This window comes from Zootoca vivipara, chromosome 2 (assembly GCF_965207765.1).
Source record: "Zootoca vivipara chromosome 2, rZooViv2.hap1.1, whole genome shotgun sequence".
Taxonomy (NCBI): domain Eukaryota; kingdom Metazoa; phylum Chordata; class Lepidosauria; order Squamata; family Lacertidae; genus Zootoca; species Zootoca vivipara.
The window spans coordinates 19474556-19491416 of record NC_142584.1 but is presented as its reverse complement, the minus strand read 5'-3'; the positions used below and the strand labels follow the sequence as shown (position 1 = coordinate 19491416).

General features: G+C 44.9%; 1 protein-coding gene and 1 long non-coding RNA gene across 4 annotated transcripts; both read right to left on the bottom strand.

The window, feature by feature from the left end:
• Window positions 1–311: 311 nt before the first annotated feature.
• ZC3H10 (zinc finger CCCH-type containing 10) lies at window positions 312–6291 on the bottom strand. 3 transcript variants are annotated; one of them, XM_035103960.3, is made up of 3 exons: window positions 6195–6291; window positions 4882–4958; window positions 312–2891 (listed from the first exon to the last, which is right to left on the bottom strand). In XM_035103960.3, exon 3 carries the CDS (start codon window positions 2846–2848, stop codon window positions 1655–1657), a length of 1194 nt encoding a protein of 397 aa, XP_034959851.2. In that variant the 5' UTR covers window positions 2849–2891; window positions 4882–4958; window positions 6195–6291; the 3' UTR covers window positions 312–1654. The 3 variants fall into 3 exon arrangements, with proteins under 3 accessions (XP_034959851.2, XP_088519090.1, XP_034959850.2); XM_088662964.1 differs by having other exon boundaries at window positions 6018–6273; XM_035103959.3 differs by having other exon boundaries at window positions 5911–6221.
• A 2395-nt stretch (window positions 6292–8686) lies between these two features.
• LOC118079617 (uncharacterized) lies at window positions 8687–12321 on the bottom strand. The gene is made up of 3 exons (XR_004691853.3): window positions 12192–12321; window positions 11379–11401; window positions 8687–8989 (listed from the first exon to the last, which is right to left on the bottom strand). It is a non-coding gene; the product is annotated as an uncharacterized LOC118079617 (long non-coding RNA).
• Between the last annotated feature and the right edge of the window lie 4540 nt (window positions 12322–16861).

The following is a 16861-nucleotide window of genomic DNA, read 5'->3' as shown; positions in this document are numbered from 1 at the left end:
CATCACACCTACTTGTAGTTTATCTTACAGCAGCCCAGTTGCTCGCAAGGCAGAAAAAAGCTTGCAGGCTCAGCAGATTTTGCCTACAATAAAAAGTCACCTAGAGTGTTTCCCTCCTGCCTCTCACCCCCTCCATCCCACCCTTTCTTGGAATCCTGCCAGTGTTTTGGAAAGCTGCTGTGTTCTGTTCCAGAGATCTATACAGATTCTTAACTGCAAACACATAAATATTTGAAGAAGGGGAGAATATACGTGTGTACACACACACACACACACACACACACACACACAAATCACATCAGCACTGGATATTTGTGAGGACTGTACATTTGTTTTAATAGCTGAAAACATTTACACGGTTAACTGTAGAAACAGCAGGTTCATGAAGCATTTTCCTCATTTTTGTTAAAAACATTCAAATAAAACCCGATCCAAATGGAACATGAAAAACACGAAAGCTAATATGGAGCCAAGGAGGAGCTGAGGGTTGTTATCATTAACAACAAAATTCCAAAAAGGAAAGAGAAACACTGAATGAGGGAAGTTTAAGTATGCCATATAGCAAAACGTGAAGTGATGCAGAGCAGGTAAGTCCCTACAACAACTAAGTCCTTGCACATGGGAGCAATTCAGACATGAAATGCGGGCAGAAAGCAGTGAAACAGCTCAGAAGAATGAACAAAACAGTGGGAGCTATTCTGGGCTTGCAAGGCATCAAGTAATCCTGCAAGTGCCAATGGCAAGTTAGGCTGCTTCAAGCCTATGGGTTATTCTGCCACTGCATTTGAGAAACCCATAAATCCATATAAAAGATGCCATCTTTATATATGTCCACAATCACCGCTAGCCTGCAAACTCAAACTTTAGTAAGTCACGTATGTTGAACCTCCTCTTTCCAGGGCTACAATTTCAACTGTCCATTCCTAATCAACTCAGAAGAAAAGGCAATATTTAATTTTGTGCTCTGGAACCATTTCCAGCTTGCTGTTTATTACAGCAACAGAGCTCAGATAAAACCACCTAGGAGCCTGGATTTCTGGCTTCCTACAGCAAGAAACAGTGTACAAAGATACATGATGCAGGCTGACAACAGTCTCTGCTCTTTGTGGAGCTAGTACAGTTTTAGTCTTTGACCCTTTCTTTGAGCAAAGCAAAGCCACTCTTCATTTCACCGGCAAGCACCTGGGAGCTTAGCTGTTTTTTCCTCTCTGGACCAACCACCACAGGATGAATTCTGTGTGGCTATGCAAAAGCAGCGCTTCCAAGGTGGGGAAATCTGCTCAGCTGCAAAACTCACAAGGGACTGGTGGGTGGCTACATGAGGGTGGACAAGCTGCAAATTAGATACAACATACACACAAAGGCTATGAGATTACAATACTCTCCAAATTGCTTTGTTAGCATCCCTGAGCCCTGCTGTCGTCCGAGGTGGGGGGGGGGGGCAAGCGCCACATATTCCTGTGTGAGGACAATTGTGAACCCAAGCTATGGTCCTCGCCTCTGTGTCGAGATGAGGTTTCCGGTGACTTTTCAGATCTGCACCTGAAATCAGTTTCATTCTCTCTTCTGCACGTTCACCACCTCCAACGAGAGAGAAACAGATCCCGGTAAGGGAAAGGACAGACCGAGCAAAGACACTTCCCTTGGAAGTGGGCTAGTGGGGCATGGCTGTTATCCTCATGCTCTGGGAGGCTATGGGGTATGTCACCATGGGGGTGGTGGCGTGGCTCATGGTGATGCCCCCCAGTGGCTGAGCCATGGACACGGCCACAGGCGCTACGGATACGGCCACAGGAGCCATGGAGACTGGTGGAGCCATCCCCTGGGCAATGGTCTGAGCCAGCGCTGCTGACAGCGGGGTGATTTCTGGGTTCATGGGAGGCGCTGCGTTGGTAGGGGGAGCTGCCTGAGCTCCAGCTGGAGCCACCAAATCCTGCTGGGACACAGGCCGTGGCTGCAGAGCTTGGCTGCTCAGGGTGGTGTGAGTCTGGGCAATGCTGTGGTTATAGTTGGTGACGGTGCCCACGGTGGGCGCCAGAGTCTGCTCGGTAACCGGGGCCGTGGAGCTGAGAGTCATCACCTTGGCTTGGTTGCGGAACTGGGCGTTCTGTTCCAGCAGGACCTCGTTGGTGGCTAGGAGGTTGTTGACCTGCTTCTTGAGATCCTCCACACGCTTGCGGAGCATGATGTTCTCCTCTTCCAGGAGCCGGTATTCCACCGTGCGAGGGCTGGTGAAGTTGTACTCATAAGTCTCAAAGTGGAGCCCGTCTACCCGCCGCCGCTTCAGCACAGGGTCATGGTCATCAAAGCATCGGTCTGAGTCGTACATGGGGTCGTAGGGGTCATATCGGCGCACGGGAGTGGTGATGCCCTGCTCCCGGGTGGCCAACCCCCGGGCATCGTACTCATAATCCCGCTGAAGGTGCTGGAATTTACATTTGGCCCCGCGCTGGCAATCCCCCTTGAGAAAATCCCTACAAATGGGTACTTCCTCCTTGCTGTTGGGGAGGTCGGCTGCGGAAAGGCCAAGCCCAGCTGCCACTTTCTGGCGAAGGCGTGGGGGTAGCTCCCCTGTCTTTTTGTAGCAATCTTCGTCTTCCTTGGTGCCATGGATGAAGCGGCAGTTGATGCGGACGCACTCCTTGTTCTGGAAGTCGTGGCAGAAGATGAACTCGTTCTTGCTCACTCCCAGGTTGGTCACCTCAGTCATGTCAGGGTGTCGGAAACGGCAGCGCTTGCCCCGTTTGCAGACATTGCGTAGGAAATCCCGGCAGATGTCATCGGAGTTGGCACTTGCCTCATCGCTGCCGCTCCCACTGCCGTTATAGGTGTTGTCACGGTCAGGCATTTTTTCGTGGCCCTGTGCAGGCTGGGGGCCCAAAATCAGGTTACTGTGCAAGTACAAGAGAACAAGTAAGAAACGCAAGAGGGAAACCTGTCCAGTTAGATGACAATGATGATGATGATGATAATAATAATAATTTATTACTTCTGACTGGGAAGAGAACGCATGATACATCAAACAACACTTGGTATCAGATCCAAGTATTTTATAGTCTATATGTGCATGTATATCCTCTCAACTATCAGAAAGAAATGAATTATTTGCTTGGACTGAAGGGCTTCAATACACCTTTTAGTTCCTTCTCATACTTTCCCCTAGTTCTATCTTTTGAGAACAGATGAATAGAACTAAACACTGCACTCAACTCAGGGTGGAACTATATTACTTTCCTATATAAGGGCATTACATTTTTGCTGCAGAGAAGGGGAACAAAACTGAATGAGAGTTCTAAACGCTTACCCAAGACCACAAAGGCAATATGATCCAACAATTGAAAAAGATGCTGCTATTTACTGTGTTGGATGATCAAGCAAAGATTTTATTAAGTCTGCGGCTGCCTGCATAGGATCCAATTAAATTTCAAGGTAGTTTAGAATGCAAATGCAACATAACCTCAGATGAATTGCATACCCCTTTAACTTTTGAAAGTAAGGTAAAAAAAGGTAAAGGTAAAAGACCCCTGGATGGTTAAGTCCAGTCAAAGGAGACTATGGGGTTGCGACGCTCATTTCACTTTCAGGCCGAGGGAGCCGGCGTTTGTCCAGACAGCTTTCCGGGTCATGTGACCAGCATGACTAAACCGGTTCTGGTGCAACGGGACACCATGACGGAAACCAGAGCACACAGAAATGCCGTGTACCTTCCCACTGCAGCAGTACCTATTTATCTACTTGCAATGGCATGCTTTTGAACTGCTAGGTTGGCAGAAGCTGGGACAGAGCACCTACTCTATTCCATGGACTCAAAGCAGCTCATAATAGTTTTCTCTCTCTTAACAATCTTACCCACGAAGGGTTCACACTTTGAGAAGTAAAATAAGGGTTTAGCAAGTATGAAAACAGAATGTGCCATTAAGGTAAATAATAAACAGAGGGTTAAATCTAGTGACTGAGGGTTTTGTTTTGTTTTTGCATAATTTTGTAGTTATGCACTACTACTTAGGACTTCACTATGCAAAACACTAACGACTTCACAAAGCTTTATTTTTAACCATAGTAATGAACGTCAGCCATTCACTTACAGTAAATAAAGAGATACACTCAATGATGCCATATGAATAGGAGCTACACTCTGTTCCTAGTAACCACTGGGTGATATCCAATTAAGGCATAATCAAAGCAGACCCACTGAATTCATGTGCCAGATTGAGTTCTATGCACTCATAGAATAGAACAGATATCTATACCGATGGATTTTTTTCGTATAGAGGACTATTCCTAGCAATGCTTAGAAATAATTGTTTGAAGACTCAGATCACCCTGAAACTAGCAGCTTGACCTTTCAAAGAGTTCACAAATGTGAAATTCTACATCAGATAAAAGAAGCTCCTACCCATCTTCTGTCACAGAAAAAGCATGGTTAAAAAGCTGGACTCAAAGATTTGTAGAAATGGGAGGGCACCCAATTTGCAAGCAAGTGGGGGTGGGGGGGGGTGTATGGAGTCTGCAGAGGTGACAAAATTTAAAACAGGGAAAGGGTGAACAAAACCCCACACAAGAATAGCACACTTTGTCATTCTCATACTTCTGATTTTGCTTTAAAACTCCAAAGTAAGAGCTTAATGAAACTCCTATGGGGTCTTTTTAAAATCTACATTTGCAATTCTATGCACACTTACCTGGGAGTGAGTCCCACTGAATTCAGTGAGATTTTCTTATGGGTAGACCTATACAATATTACTCTCTGCATTAATTTACAACCATGCCATTTCTAAATGATCGCCAGCTAAAGCTCCAAATGCCAAGAATATTTAACTTCTGACCCTCAGCAGATCATCATATAGATAAACTATTAGTTGTTAGGAAGCTTAACTTTACCTTCATGACACAAAATTTCCAAAGTCATGCCAGGGTGGGTTATGGCAAAGATTCAGACTTGATTTGTCCCACAAGAGCTATAGAAAGATAAAAAGCCATGATTAAAATCTTCAATTACATGCATTTGTCTTAATAGATCAAAAATATTTTCTATCCTATTGTAGTACCAGGATTTTAACATAGATATTAACTGTCTATTCTATGGACTTCAAGCTTTTACCTTTTCACATTAATTTATAAAGTGCACCTATGCATCTGCCATAGACCCACTTCTGATATGCCAATAATTCTAAAGAGAATTGCAGAATGCACTTAGTTCATACGGCGTCCTGTCCAGGTCTGCTGTAAATTATACCACATAAAAGAATAATGCATTTAAGAGCATGCCAAATGCTTCTCCCCCTATGGCTGCACAATGCAAAGAGCAAAAACAGCCTTTGAGGAAGGCTTAGTCACCATTACTATCATTCTGTAACAAATCTGTTAGTTTTTAAGGCACTACAAAACACTTTGTTGTTTTGTTAACATAGACTATATATAGCTACCCCTCCACAACTTATTGGTGAGGCATCCCCCCAAAAGCTCCTCAGAAACCCTAGGGATTCCACTTGTCTTTGAAATGAACCTTACATCCTTACTGTACTTCTGATCATTATGTGCTGCTTCCATGCAGGATGTGTTCTTAAGACACAACCATGATCTGCTTTTAGCTGTTGTGTTACAAAGATGGAGACGCAAACTTTATTAGGAAAGTATTAGACAGGTTAGATATGATGCCCCCCCCCGCCCCAAATCTTTCTTCAAAAGTTGCTGCTTTCCATGAACTGGGTACCATCCTGTGGTACTTTTGATGACAGGCAACGTTGATCATATGTGTGTGTGTGTGTGTGTGTGTGGTTTTGCTTTTTTAAAAACAAAAAACAAAAAACTAAGAGCAAATCTCTTTGCCCTCGGTGTGGATCGAGGATGTCTTCGGCTCAAGAGCAGTGACAACGTGACGAAGCTCTGCCCCAGAAATCCACAGCTCACCTGGAACTTCGCAGGATCGCAGCATCGCCCGGCCTGAAAGAGCAACCCTAAAACGGAGTGAAAACTTCCCGAGAGTCGGAAAGGGCCGAAGCAGGGCCTCAACTCACACTCGGCGAGGGTCCGCTCGGTTGAAAAAGGAAGGAGACCCCGCGGCGAGAGGCCAAGTCAGGATCTCAAGGCATTCGCCCCTTGGGAAAATGGTGGGGACTCTGGAACCCCGAGCCGGAGCGAAGGCAAGGCCATGCATGTCACCCCACCCCCCCTCCAATCTCCCAGCCACTCACCCTCACTCCGACCTCCTCTGGTCCAAACAAAGCGCAGCCCCTTCCGGCGTGACGCCCCCTCCCCCCCGCCACCCGTACTGCCGCCGCCACCGGAAGTACTCTATGGTTCTTCCTCCGCGCGGGGCTGCTAGGGAGGGATGTCGGCAGCGGCGGTTGCCGTGGCAACAGGACTCCCTTTTCTAATTCTCTCCCGCCTCCCTGCATGTATCGGAGGGGACGAGGCGCTTTATTACCCCCCCCCCACACACACACACGTTTTACGCTGCTGGGCTTTGTAACGAAACGTGGCGTGCGATGCATTCACGCTGCCATAACCTCACCGTGAAGCCTTTTCCGATAGGATTTCTCGCCACTGCCCCACAACTGTTACACGGCCCCCTGCATTGTGCCCGCTGCTTAGTCAAGGCGGTCTCCCGGAGCCCCGCGTTTCATACAGGCCAGCTTTTAACCTATGAAGCGTTTTTTCACCTGTTCCGATTTCCAAGAGACCAAATCGTGTAACCAAGAGATAAATCGCTTGGGGGGGGGGGAAGGGTACCTTTTCAATTGGCACAATTTAGTTATTGTAAAAACCTAACTCTTACACGCGCCAGCCCAGCCCTTTAGAACGAGTTTTTACGCAACCCTTGCCCTTTCCCAACTCTCATCACTTTAAATAATCTCTATAGTCTAGGTCAGGAATCAACTTGTTCTGTGGCTTGTATACAAAAATTACGAGTTACTGAACTGGTTGGTAGAAATGGTCGACGAACTTTTAGGCAATATGCAGTGCGTAAAAATACAATTAAGAATTAAGGTAAGGGACACTAAGGAGACTATGGGGTGCAGCGCTCATCTCTTTTCAGGCCAGTGTTTGTCCAAAGACAGCTTTCCGTGTCATGTGGCCAGCATGATAAACTGCTTCCATTGCAAAGGGACACTGTGACAGAAGCAAAAGCACACTGAAAAAAGTTTACCTTCCCTCTGCAGCAGTACCAATTTATCTACTTGCACTGGTGTGCTTTTGAACTGCTAGGTTGGCGGAAGCTGGGAAGGAGCAATGGAAGCTCGCCCGATCGGCAACCCCAAGAGGCTGTCATTTATACCACAGTAACTCAAGAATCATATACGGTAGCATCTAGTAAAGCACAGCAGCCACAAGAGGCAGAAAAATAATCAGGTGACCCACTCATCAATTTTCAAGTGGTCCATGGAGTATATCCACTGGGCTGCTAACTTGATAAAGGGTCTCCAACTGCAGGGGTCAGCAAACCTTTTCAGCAGGGGGCTGGCCCACTGTCCCTCAGACCTTGTGGGGGGCCAGACTAGATTTTGAAAAATAATAATGAACAAATTCCTAATAAAAGGACACATTCTACTTAGGTGAAAACATGCTGATTCCCGGACCGTCCGCGGGCCTGATTCAGAAGGCGATTGGGCCGCATCCGGCCCACAGCCCTTAGTTTGGGGCCCCTGCTGTAGAAGAGTGTGGATCTCAAGTGTACACAGTACTGTACTGCTCTCATACAAGAGCAGAAACTATCCTGCCTGGGTGCCTAACCTACAAATCTGGAAGTCTGTCAAGCATTTGCCTTGTAAGCACTTCTGGACCATGAAGAGAGTTCTGAATTCAACATTAACAAAAGCTCAAGTCTCACCATGAGCCAGAAGAGATTCACTAGATAGGTGGTGTGATTGACAATCCATTTGTATTGCTCCTTATACCTTTCTTTTTTATGCAGTCCTTGTTTGCTAGCACCAGATTACTGTTTAAGGAACCATGGATGGTTGGATGGATATAGCATCTGCATTAGAACAGAACTGTTATGGGAAGTGAGATAAGACAGTTGATTTCTAGAACTTATTTGTGATGAAAAAACAAGCCAGGTTCATGTAATTGAACTAAAACTCCAGTCTTGTGTTTCCAAAGCAGCCCAACCTAGCTAAAATTAATCAGGGTGCTGACAACCCCAATGTATTTTCCAACCACACATTTCGCTTCATCTTACACTGGCCAAGTTCACATTCATGGGCATCATGTTGCTTCAAGAAGTAGACCAGCAAGTCTTATCTCTGCCACATCTGAAGATGGCACAATATACAATACCTCCTAATGAGCTCACAAGCAGAGACACTTGTATGGTTCAAAGCTATGCACCTGTTGATTCTGGCCCAAAGAAAGGAGCAAAGTAGCTAGGTGTTAACCAAGTTAGAAGCAGAGGGTTGTACCAAACTGTTTTACTCAGAGTAGGGATTAAAACTGGATATAACCCAGATTGCTTTCACTTAAAGAAACCTTTACAAAATATCAACACCCATTTTAGCCTGAAGACCAGAGGACTTAATCCTACCCCACCCATGAATTGATTTGCAATAAGGTAGGTGTGTACTGGATGCTTGACACATACACCCTCCCCAATTTCTCAAAGTTCCCCATAAACAACCTTTGGGTAACTGTTTCAAACTTTTTACTGACAATGTCAACATTTGGTACGCGAAAAAAATGTGCTGAATTCCCCCCAAAAAGGAATTTTATTGTATACAAGTCACTACATCAAGCCACAAAGAACAAGATCAGTCCAGAAGAGTAAAGCTCAGGGGCCCACAGACCCCTTGAAAGATCACCGCTCCTAAGGTTTAAGATGGAATCTCCTGAAGACTGGCAAGGAGTCTTCTAGCAGCAGCAAATAGAAGGTGTTATCTGGAAATCAGCTTTTCAAGCTCCGCCCTTCCATGCTCTGGTTCTGCAGCTTCAGTAGCACTTTTGAGACATCTACTTGGACCTCTGTCTCATCTTTCTCCTTTTGCGCTTCAGCCTGTAAGGGATAACATTCTTTTAATTGTCAATACTAACGAAACATTCTACCATAAGGCAATGTAGTGTTTCCAGTCGCATGAAGCGAAAAACTATTTCAGCAGAGATTCAATAGGTGCTGTTTTTTCCTTTCTGGTTTCTCTTGAAGACTTTTATGCCAACAGGTCTTTGAAGCCACTTAATTTTTAGATTAGGCAGCTACTTTAATGATTATCTGTATTGTTCTCAATAGCATTTAAGGTTTCGATGCTGTACCCCACCCTAATACTTTAGGATATGGCAGTACAGAAATACTTTTAGAAATAAATGTTTAGTCCACTTTTCCTAAAGTAAGTCATTTCCTCCAATGTCCTTCCTACCACACTAGTTCATCATTCCCCCACCATTTACTTGCAAAATCTAAAGGCAATTGAGAAAAGCAAAAGAAGATGCAGTTCAAGCAGCTCTTCTTCCTACCTCCTATCCATTCCTGTTAAGCAGGTGAGAGGTTAAAAAAAAATCAGGTTAAAGAGGGCCACCAACTGCGAACCCCAGCACTAAACAGGCAGCCAACAACTTTGCAGTTGTCAGTATAAATACTTAATTTCTTTGGCATCACAATTTCCTACTACCAACATGTATGTTACAGACAGAGCCCAAAGGCACTGGAGAGAATGATGGTGGCAGAGCCTGTAGCTGTCTTGCCCAGTCAACTGAGAACAGATGCCTATAAAGCATGCAGTGGTACTTTTCCACTTTTCTTGCAGTAAAGCACCACTACTGCCTGCATTATTGCAACCTGCCCTGATTAGTGGAAGAGCCACCGTAGAAGCCTCCCTCTGCACTTTTCTGAGCAGGGAAAGGAGCACTGGTGACTGATCATGATCACCAGTGGAGAAGTACTGATACCTACTTTGGGGAGGAGGGCACTGGGGGATGGGAGAAAAGGATTATGTAAAAAAAAAAAAGCAAAAGAATTTAATTCACACTTAAGTTCTCTGTGGGCTGGATGCGGCCCAAATACCTTCTCAATCCGGCCCATGGACCGTTCGGGAATCAGCGTGTTTTTACATGAGTAGAATGTGTCCTTTTATTTAAAATGCATCTCTGGGTTATTTGTGGGGCCTGCCTGGTGTTTTTACATTAGTAGAATGTGTGCTTTTTTTAATATGCATCTATGGGTTATTTGTGGGGCATAGGAATTCGTTCATTTTTATTATTATTATTTTCAAAATATAGTCCGGCCCACCACATGGTCTGAGGGACGGTGGACCGGCCCCACAGCTGAAAAAGGTTGCTGACCCTTGGCTTAAGGTATGCAAAGGTGAAGGGAAAATGAAAGATCTACAATCTCAAACAGTAACAGTAGCTTATTACCAAAAGTTGAGATCCTGCCCTCAATGAAATTCTCTTTTATCATATATGCAATACAATCCTAGGCTTGTTTCATCCAAGCCCCACTGTGCTAAATTGTTTATCTGCTAGTAGGTGTTCCAAAGTAAAAACTGAACGTCTCAGATAACTATATACAACAGTTGGAGGGGCGTTTCATATGGCAACAATTCTAATGTTTCTGTATTTATGATCCCTAGTGGGTGCAAAGCTTGCTTATGTAGGAAAGAAGAACGAATGGGAAGCACTGAAGAATAAGTGCCTCAAAAACAAAAAAGGGGGTTGTGGTCCAAGAGAAGGCTAATTCTGCTTTGGTTAGTATAGGTATCATTGGATTCAGGCATGCAGCTATGCAAGGAAATTGCCTCTGTACACTGGCCTCATGCATTAGTGATTGACCTGTGTTCAGCTTATTTTCTGTGCATCCCCAGTGAGGTTCACTTGCAGTCTCACACTGGTTGAATTTGTGATGAACGGGATTGAGAGAAGGCCTGTCTCTCTGGATGCAACATGTGGCAGTCTGTATTCATACTGACTGTATGTTTTCCATTATATTACGGGGCAGTCTTCTACTTTGAATTACCACTCATTTTTCTAAAACACTGTCTTGCAGAACAGCTACTGCTCCATCACACTGCTAGCATCTCTTCATCCACCTGGGATGGCTCATCTGCATCTGTTTTGCCTACATTCTTTGCATCAGTGACTGGTGTGGACTTTTGGTTGCACCAATGTTAAGAAACCTAGCAACATTAACATTAAGCCTCGTTGAGCTCAATGCAATTTATTAAGCAAGCATACTGGGAGTGCATGAAGTCTGCATAGCCAGCAGACCAAATTTGAACTTAGAAACAACTGGGGTCCTCAGATTTTAATTTTAAACAGCCACTATTTAAAATTTTAGATGGCCATGTCGTTATATTTGAGTCAAAGCACTTTCGATAACTCTAATCAAGAATCTTTAAAAGCAAAGCAAACAAGTGGGTTGCACAGTAAAATAAAAACATGTGCTCACATACCTGCGCATTCGCTTCTTTCGCCACTAGAGAAAGGGGAGAGAAAGGAAAGACACAAGTCAGCATTTTTGATTGCATCAAAACCCCTAAGAGTAACACAAACAAAACACTGGTATTTAAACATTTGAGAGGTGCAAGATCTCAACTTGTAGGTGCATTGTTTTTTTTAAATGGGCCCAGCACCAACAGCATTTTATCCATTAGTGTTATTTCCTAAAATTGCTACTCTGGAGCCTGGCAGAAAAATGTATAAACCTGATGTCAATTTAAAAATTCAAACAACAGCTCTACAAACCTGGGGCGCAGAAAAAACACGGATAGTGCGATCTTGTGCACTGCTTACTTAGCAGCAAGCCCCACAAAGTTCAATGGGATTGACGGCTAAATGCGCATGTACAATAGTCACTAACAAAACTCAGCTCTGCCCCGATAAATGCCTTCATCAAGTATCAGGTTTACAGACTCACTTCTCATGCAGAATCGCCCCATGACTCTCGCTTTACCAGCTATTCCTCCACCCTCTCCTAGCTGGGAGGCCCAACTCTCTATATTCACACACCATCGCGCACCCTAGGCCTCCAGCAGGGTCTCCCATCACCGTGTAGGCCCAAAATATCAAGAGGGCTCGCCTGGAAGAGGAGCACGAGGCGTTCTTGGCAACTCTTCCATTTCACCGCTCGTCATAATAACCTTCCCCATTTCGCACCCGGCCAAACGAAACAATAGCCCGCCCCGTAGCAAAAGACGGCAACGCAGGCCTCGAGCCCAGCTACGTTGACGGGTCAGCTCGCTATCCAAGCCCGATACCCCACTCACCTTAGCTCTCATGTCGGGGTGGGTCCCCCGGGCTCAGTCCCTGAGAACAGGCAGCAAGGCTGTGGCCGGATGGCGACGGATAGACCTCGCCGGGCACCACAGACAGGTCCGGCACAAGATGGCGGTGACGGCAGCAGAGGAAAGGCAGACGGAGGCGGTCGGTTGCTATTTATACGTCACGCGGCAGGCTGCAGGGGCGCGTCACGAACGGCGGTCTTCGCATTGCATGGTGGGAGTTGTAGTTTGCGCATGGGAGAGGGGACACATTTCTCGCAGTGTACACAGTAGTTGGCTGCTCCGCCGCCATTTTGGGCGTGAATGTAGGAGCCTCAGCCATCCTTCCTAACACCTGGAAATAAGACCCACTGAGTTCACCGGGGCATAGACTGCACTGTTAGCCGGACAATCCGGCGGAGGAGCAGTTACATTTCCCCACAGCTACAAACACACCCAACTATTCGGTGGAATTAAATCTCAAGCGCTGAAACATGCCGTCAAGACCGTCTTTAACCATGTGCAGAGAGCATTTTGCAAAATAACCCGCAAATGGAGTCCGCCTGCGCATCTGGGAGACTACCAAAAGTGTAGTTTTAAGCTGCAGCTCTTCCCTACGGACTATAGCAATCAGGGCTTGCTGATCAGAAGGTCGGCGGTTCGAATCCCTGCAACAGGATGAGCTCCCGTTGCTCGGTCCCAGCTCCTGCCCACCTAGCAGTTCGAAAGCACATCACAGTGCAAGTAGATAAATAGGGACCGCTCCGGCGGGAAGGTAAACAGCGTTTCCGTGCGCTGCTCTGGTTCGCCAGAAGCAGCTTTGTCATGCTGGCCACATGACCCGGAAGCTGTCTGCAGACAAATGCCAGCTCCCTCGGCCTATAGAGCGAGATGAGCGCCGCAACCCCAGAGTCGGACACGACTGGACCTGATGGTCAGGGGCGCCTTTACCTTTAAATAAAGGGTCCAGTGCCCACACCACTCACTCCCTAACCCCCCCCCCAAATACACTGCACATAGACCATAATTACACATAAATCTTCCTTGCAAAACAAACCCCCACAAAAATACATGAGGGTCAACAACCTGGTGTCCATGGGTCAGGTCGGCAATCCCTCCTAGGATCTAGCTATACAGTATATAAGATGTTGTGAAAATGCTATTTGCAGGCTTTCCCATGTATAAATTCATTGCCTACAATTGTCACCTGGACTCGCTGTACCTGATATACTAAGGGTGCAATGTGAAGTACAATGTGACCTGCTTTTTCTATGCTAATGCGAACATATTTAATGTAAATGGCCCCTTGCCTAGCTTTGCAAAAGAAAATAAAAATTGTTAAGCCAAACAGCCATTTTAATATATACCCCCAGCCCACCCCACAAAGGTTTAAGTCTTTTTTTAAAAAGACCTTAAAATGGAAGAGGGCAGGGAAAGAGCACTCCCATCATGCAGCTCCTACATAGAAAAATACTACATTTCAGGACTGCAGGCTTCTCAAAACCTCAGGTTTATATCTTTGTGAAGTTACATGCACTTTTCAAGTCAAACCCAGCCCTCGTCAAATGAAAACCATGGTTATTTGTAAACCTGCTGATATTTAAGTGACTACTTTATTCTGAGGAGCTTATTGTCTGAGCATTTGCTTTGCCCACTTTAATGATTTCATTTATTCAACATCTTATTCAACATCTTTATCAGTGACTTGGATGGTGGGCTTGAGGGCATCCTGATCAGGTTTGCAAATGACACCAAATTGGGAGGGGTGGCTAATACCCCAGAGGACAGGGACACACTTCAAAATGACTTTAACAGATTAGAGAACTGGGCCAAAGCAAACAAGATGAATTTTAACAGGGAGAAATGTAAAGTACTACACTTGGGCAAAAATAAAAATAAAAGGCACAAATACAGGATGGGTGACACCTGGCTTGAGAGCAGTACATGTGAAAAGGATCGAGGAGTCTTGTTAGACCACAAACTTGACATGAGTCAAGTGTGATGCAGCAGCTTAAAAAGCCAATGCAATTCTGGGCTGCATCAATAGGAGTATAGCATCTAGATCAAGGGAAGTAATAGTACCACTGTATTCTGCTCTGGTCAGAGCTCACCTGAGTACTGTGTCCAGTTCTGGGCACCATAGTTCAAGAAGGATACTGACAAGCTGGAACGTGTCCAGAGGGCGGCAACCAAAATGGTCAAAGGCCTGGAAACAATGCCTTATGAGGAACGGCTTAGGGAGCTGGGTATGTTTAGCCTGGAGAAGAGGTTGAGGGGGTGATACGATAGCCATGTTCAAATATATAAAAGGATGCCATATAGAGGAGGGACAAAGGTTGTTTGAGAAGCGGACACAGAGCAATGGATTCAAACTACAAGAAAGAAGATTCCACCTAAACATTAGGAAGAATTTCCTGACAGTAAGGGCTGTTCGACAGTGGAATTTGCTGCCAAGGAGTGTGGTGGAGTCTCCTTCTTTGGAGGTCTTTAAGCGGAGGCTTGACGGCCATGTCAGGAATGCTTTGATGGTGTTTCCTGCTTGGCAAGGGGCTGGACTGGATGGCCCTTGTGGTGTCTTCCAACTTATGATTCTATGATTTATTTATTAAATATATATCCCACCCTTTTACGTCTCTGCAAACACACAGCTTCAAGGAATTCATTAGCAATGGAGATTAGTTCAAGGCATCAGAACGAAGACATGATGTGTTTCAGGCAGTATGCAATACCAACAAAAAGCTGAGTTCTGCTCTTTGCATAATCATACCTAATAAAAAGCAGTCTTACAAATTTGGAGCCATCTGAAAATGTCCACAATGAAATTACTGCACCTATTCTTCAATAGATTGTAAAAATGGAAGCAAGCCAGGAAATCACATCACCAGTCTTCTGTATTTTTAAAAATCTACATTAGCAACTCTGCTTCAGGCCTATCTTAATTTAAAATTGTGTTTTTATAGAAATCCAAGGTGGGTACTGGTTAAAGAGACTTTTCCATCAGCACAGGCCTTTCTGTTTGTTGGATGGAACTATCTCCCCTGTCCTTCATCTGTGTGCTGATCTGAGGGTTCTTCTCATCCCTCAAAGCCAATGGAGGGTGTGGGGTGAGGACAGGGGGAAGCCTCCCCCCATTGAAGTAGCAGGATTTGATGCACTGGCTACTGCTAGCACAGCTATTGTGTTTAATCCAGCCTGTACAATGTGCACTTCTAGTCCACAGAATTAAGAACATACAATTATAATAATTAACAAGATGAAAGATTATTATTAAAAGATGATCCAAAAAGAACTCCCTTAAGAGAATCAAGTGTTTTGTCTTAAGACAGTCTTTAAAATAATCTTTCAATTTTTTTTAAAAAATAATTCCAGTAGCACCTTAAAGACCAACTAAGTATAAGCTTTCTTTATGCAATTATAATGGTCACAATTCTAACATAAAGGAGACAAGGTTGATGGGAGACCTCAGAACAGAACTAATTTTGGAATATTTCAAAGGCACTTCCATCCCAAGTTGCAGTAGTCTTACCTACTATCACTTGGGGAAAGAGGCAAAGAAATGTCAGTGTACTGGAAAAAGCAAAGACCAGTGTCGAAGCAATGATTCAACATCAAATTCGTTTAACTGGTCACGTTGTTCAGATGCCTGATTATCGTCCTCCAAAGCAACTATTCCCAATGTTAGAAAGGTAACCGTAATGCTAGTGGACAACAAAAGTGGTTTAATGATGCTCTCAAGGCAAATCTTAAATAATAATAATAATTATTATTATTATTATTATTATTTGTACCCCGCCCATCTGGGCGGCTTCCAACAAAGATTAAAAATACATTAAAATGTCACACATTAAAAACTTCCCTGTTCATGTAGTATAAACACAGACAAGTGGGAATCGTGGGCCTGCGATCGCTCCAGTTGGAGAACAGCCTTGACCAAAGGCGTCCTGGACTTTGAAGAAGCACGAACCCAAGAGGAAGGCATGTTTGGCAAATCCTCACTGTGATCACGCCAGGAAACATATGTCCCCACTGTGGATGTGCAGATCCAGAATTGGCCTCCACAGTCACTTATGGACACACTGTTAAGAATGTGTTCATGGAAGACAATCTTGCTCGGCTACAAGTGGTCGCCAAAGACAAGGCATCTCACTAAATGGCATCCTGTTAAAGCCCCCTTAACAATGATCTATGCCTTCTCAGTTACACATATCCATCATAACACAGCAGTTCTTGCACTTCATTCAATGTGTGGTAAAGGGCAACTCAACTGTGTTGTAAGGACCTTTTTCTCAACACTTTGGAGAATGTTACAAGATGTCAGGTTGAACAAGTCATCACATGGCATTCTCTTGCAAGGTACAGCTTTATCAACAGCTACTGCAATGCCAATGTAGAATACTCAGGAGGCAGTTTTCCACCTGCGCTGCATATGTACTGCATGCCTAGTCAACTACTGCTGTATGGCCTGGCACACCATGGGATCAGGATAATGAGATTTGTTAGAAGAGGCATCCTCAACCTGCGGCCCTCCAGATGTTTTGGTCTACAATTCCCATCATCCCTGACCACTGGTCCTTTTAGCTAGGGATCATGGGAGTTGTAGGCCAAAACATCTGGAGAGCCACAGGTTGGCGATGCCTGTGTTAGAATAACCAGGACACTGAACCATATCCCATTAA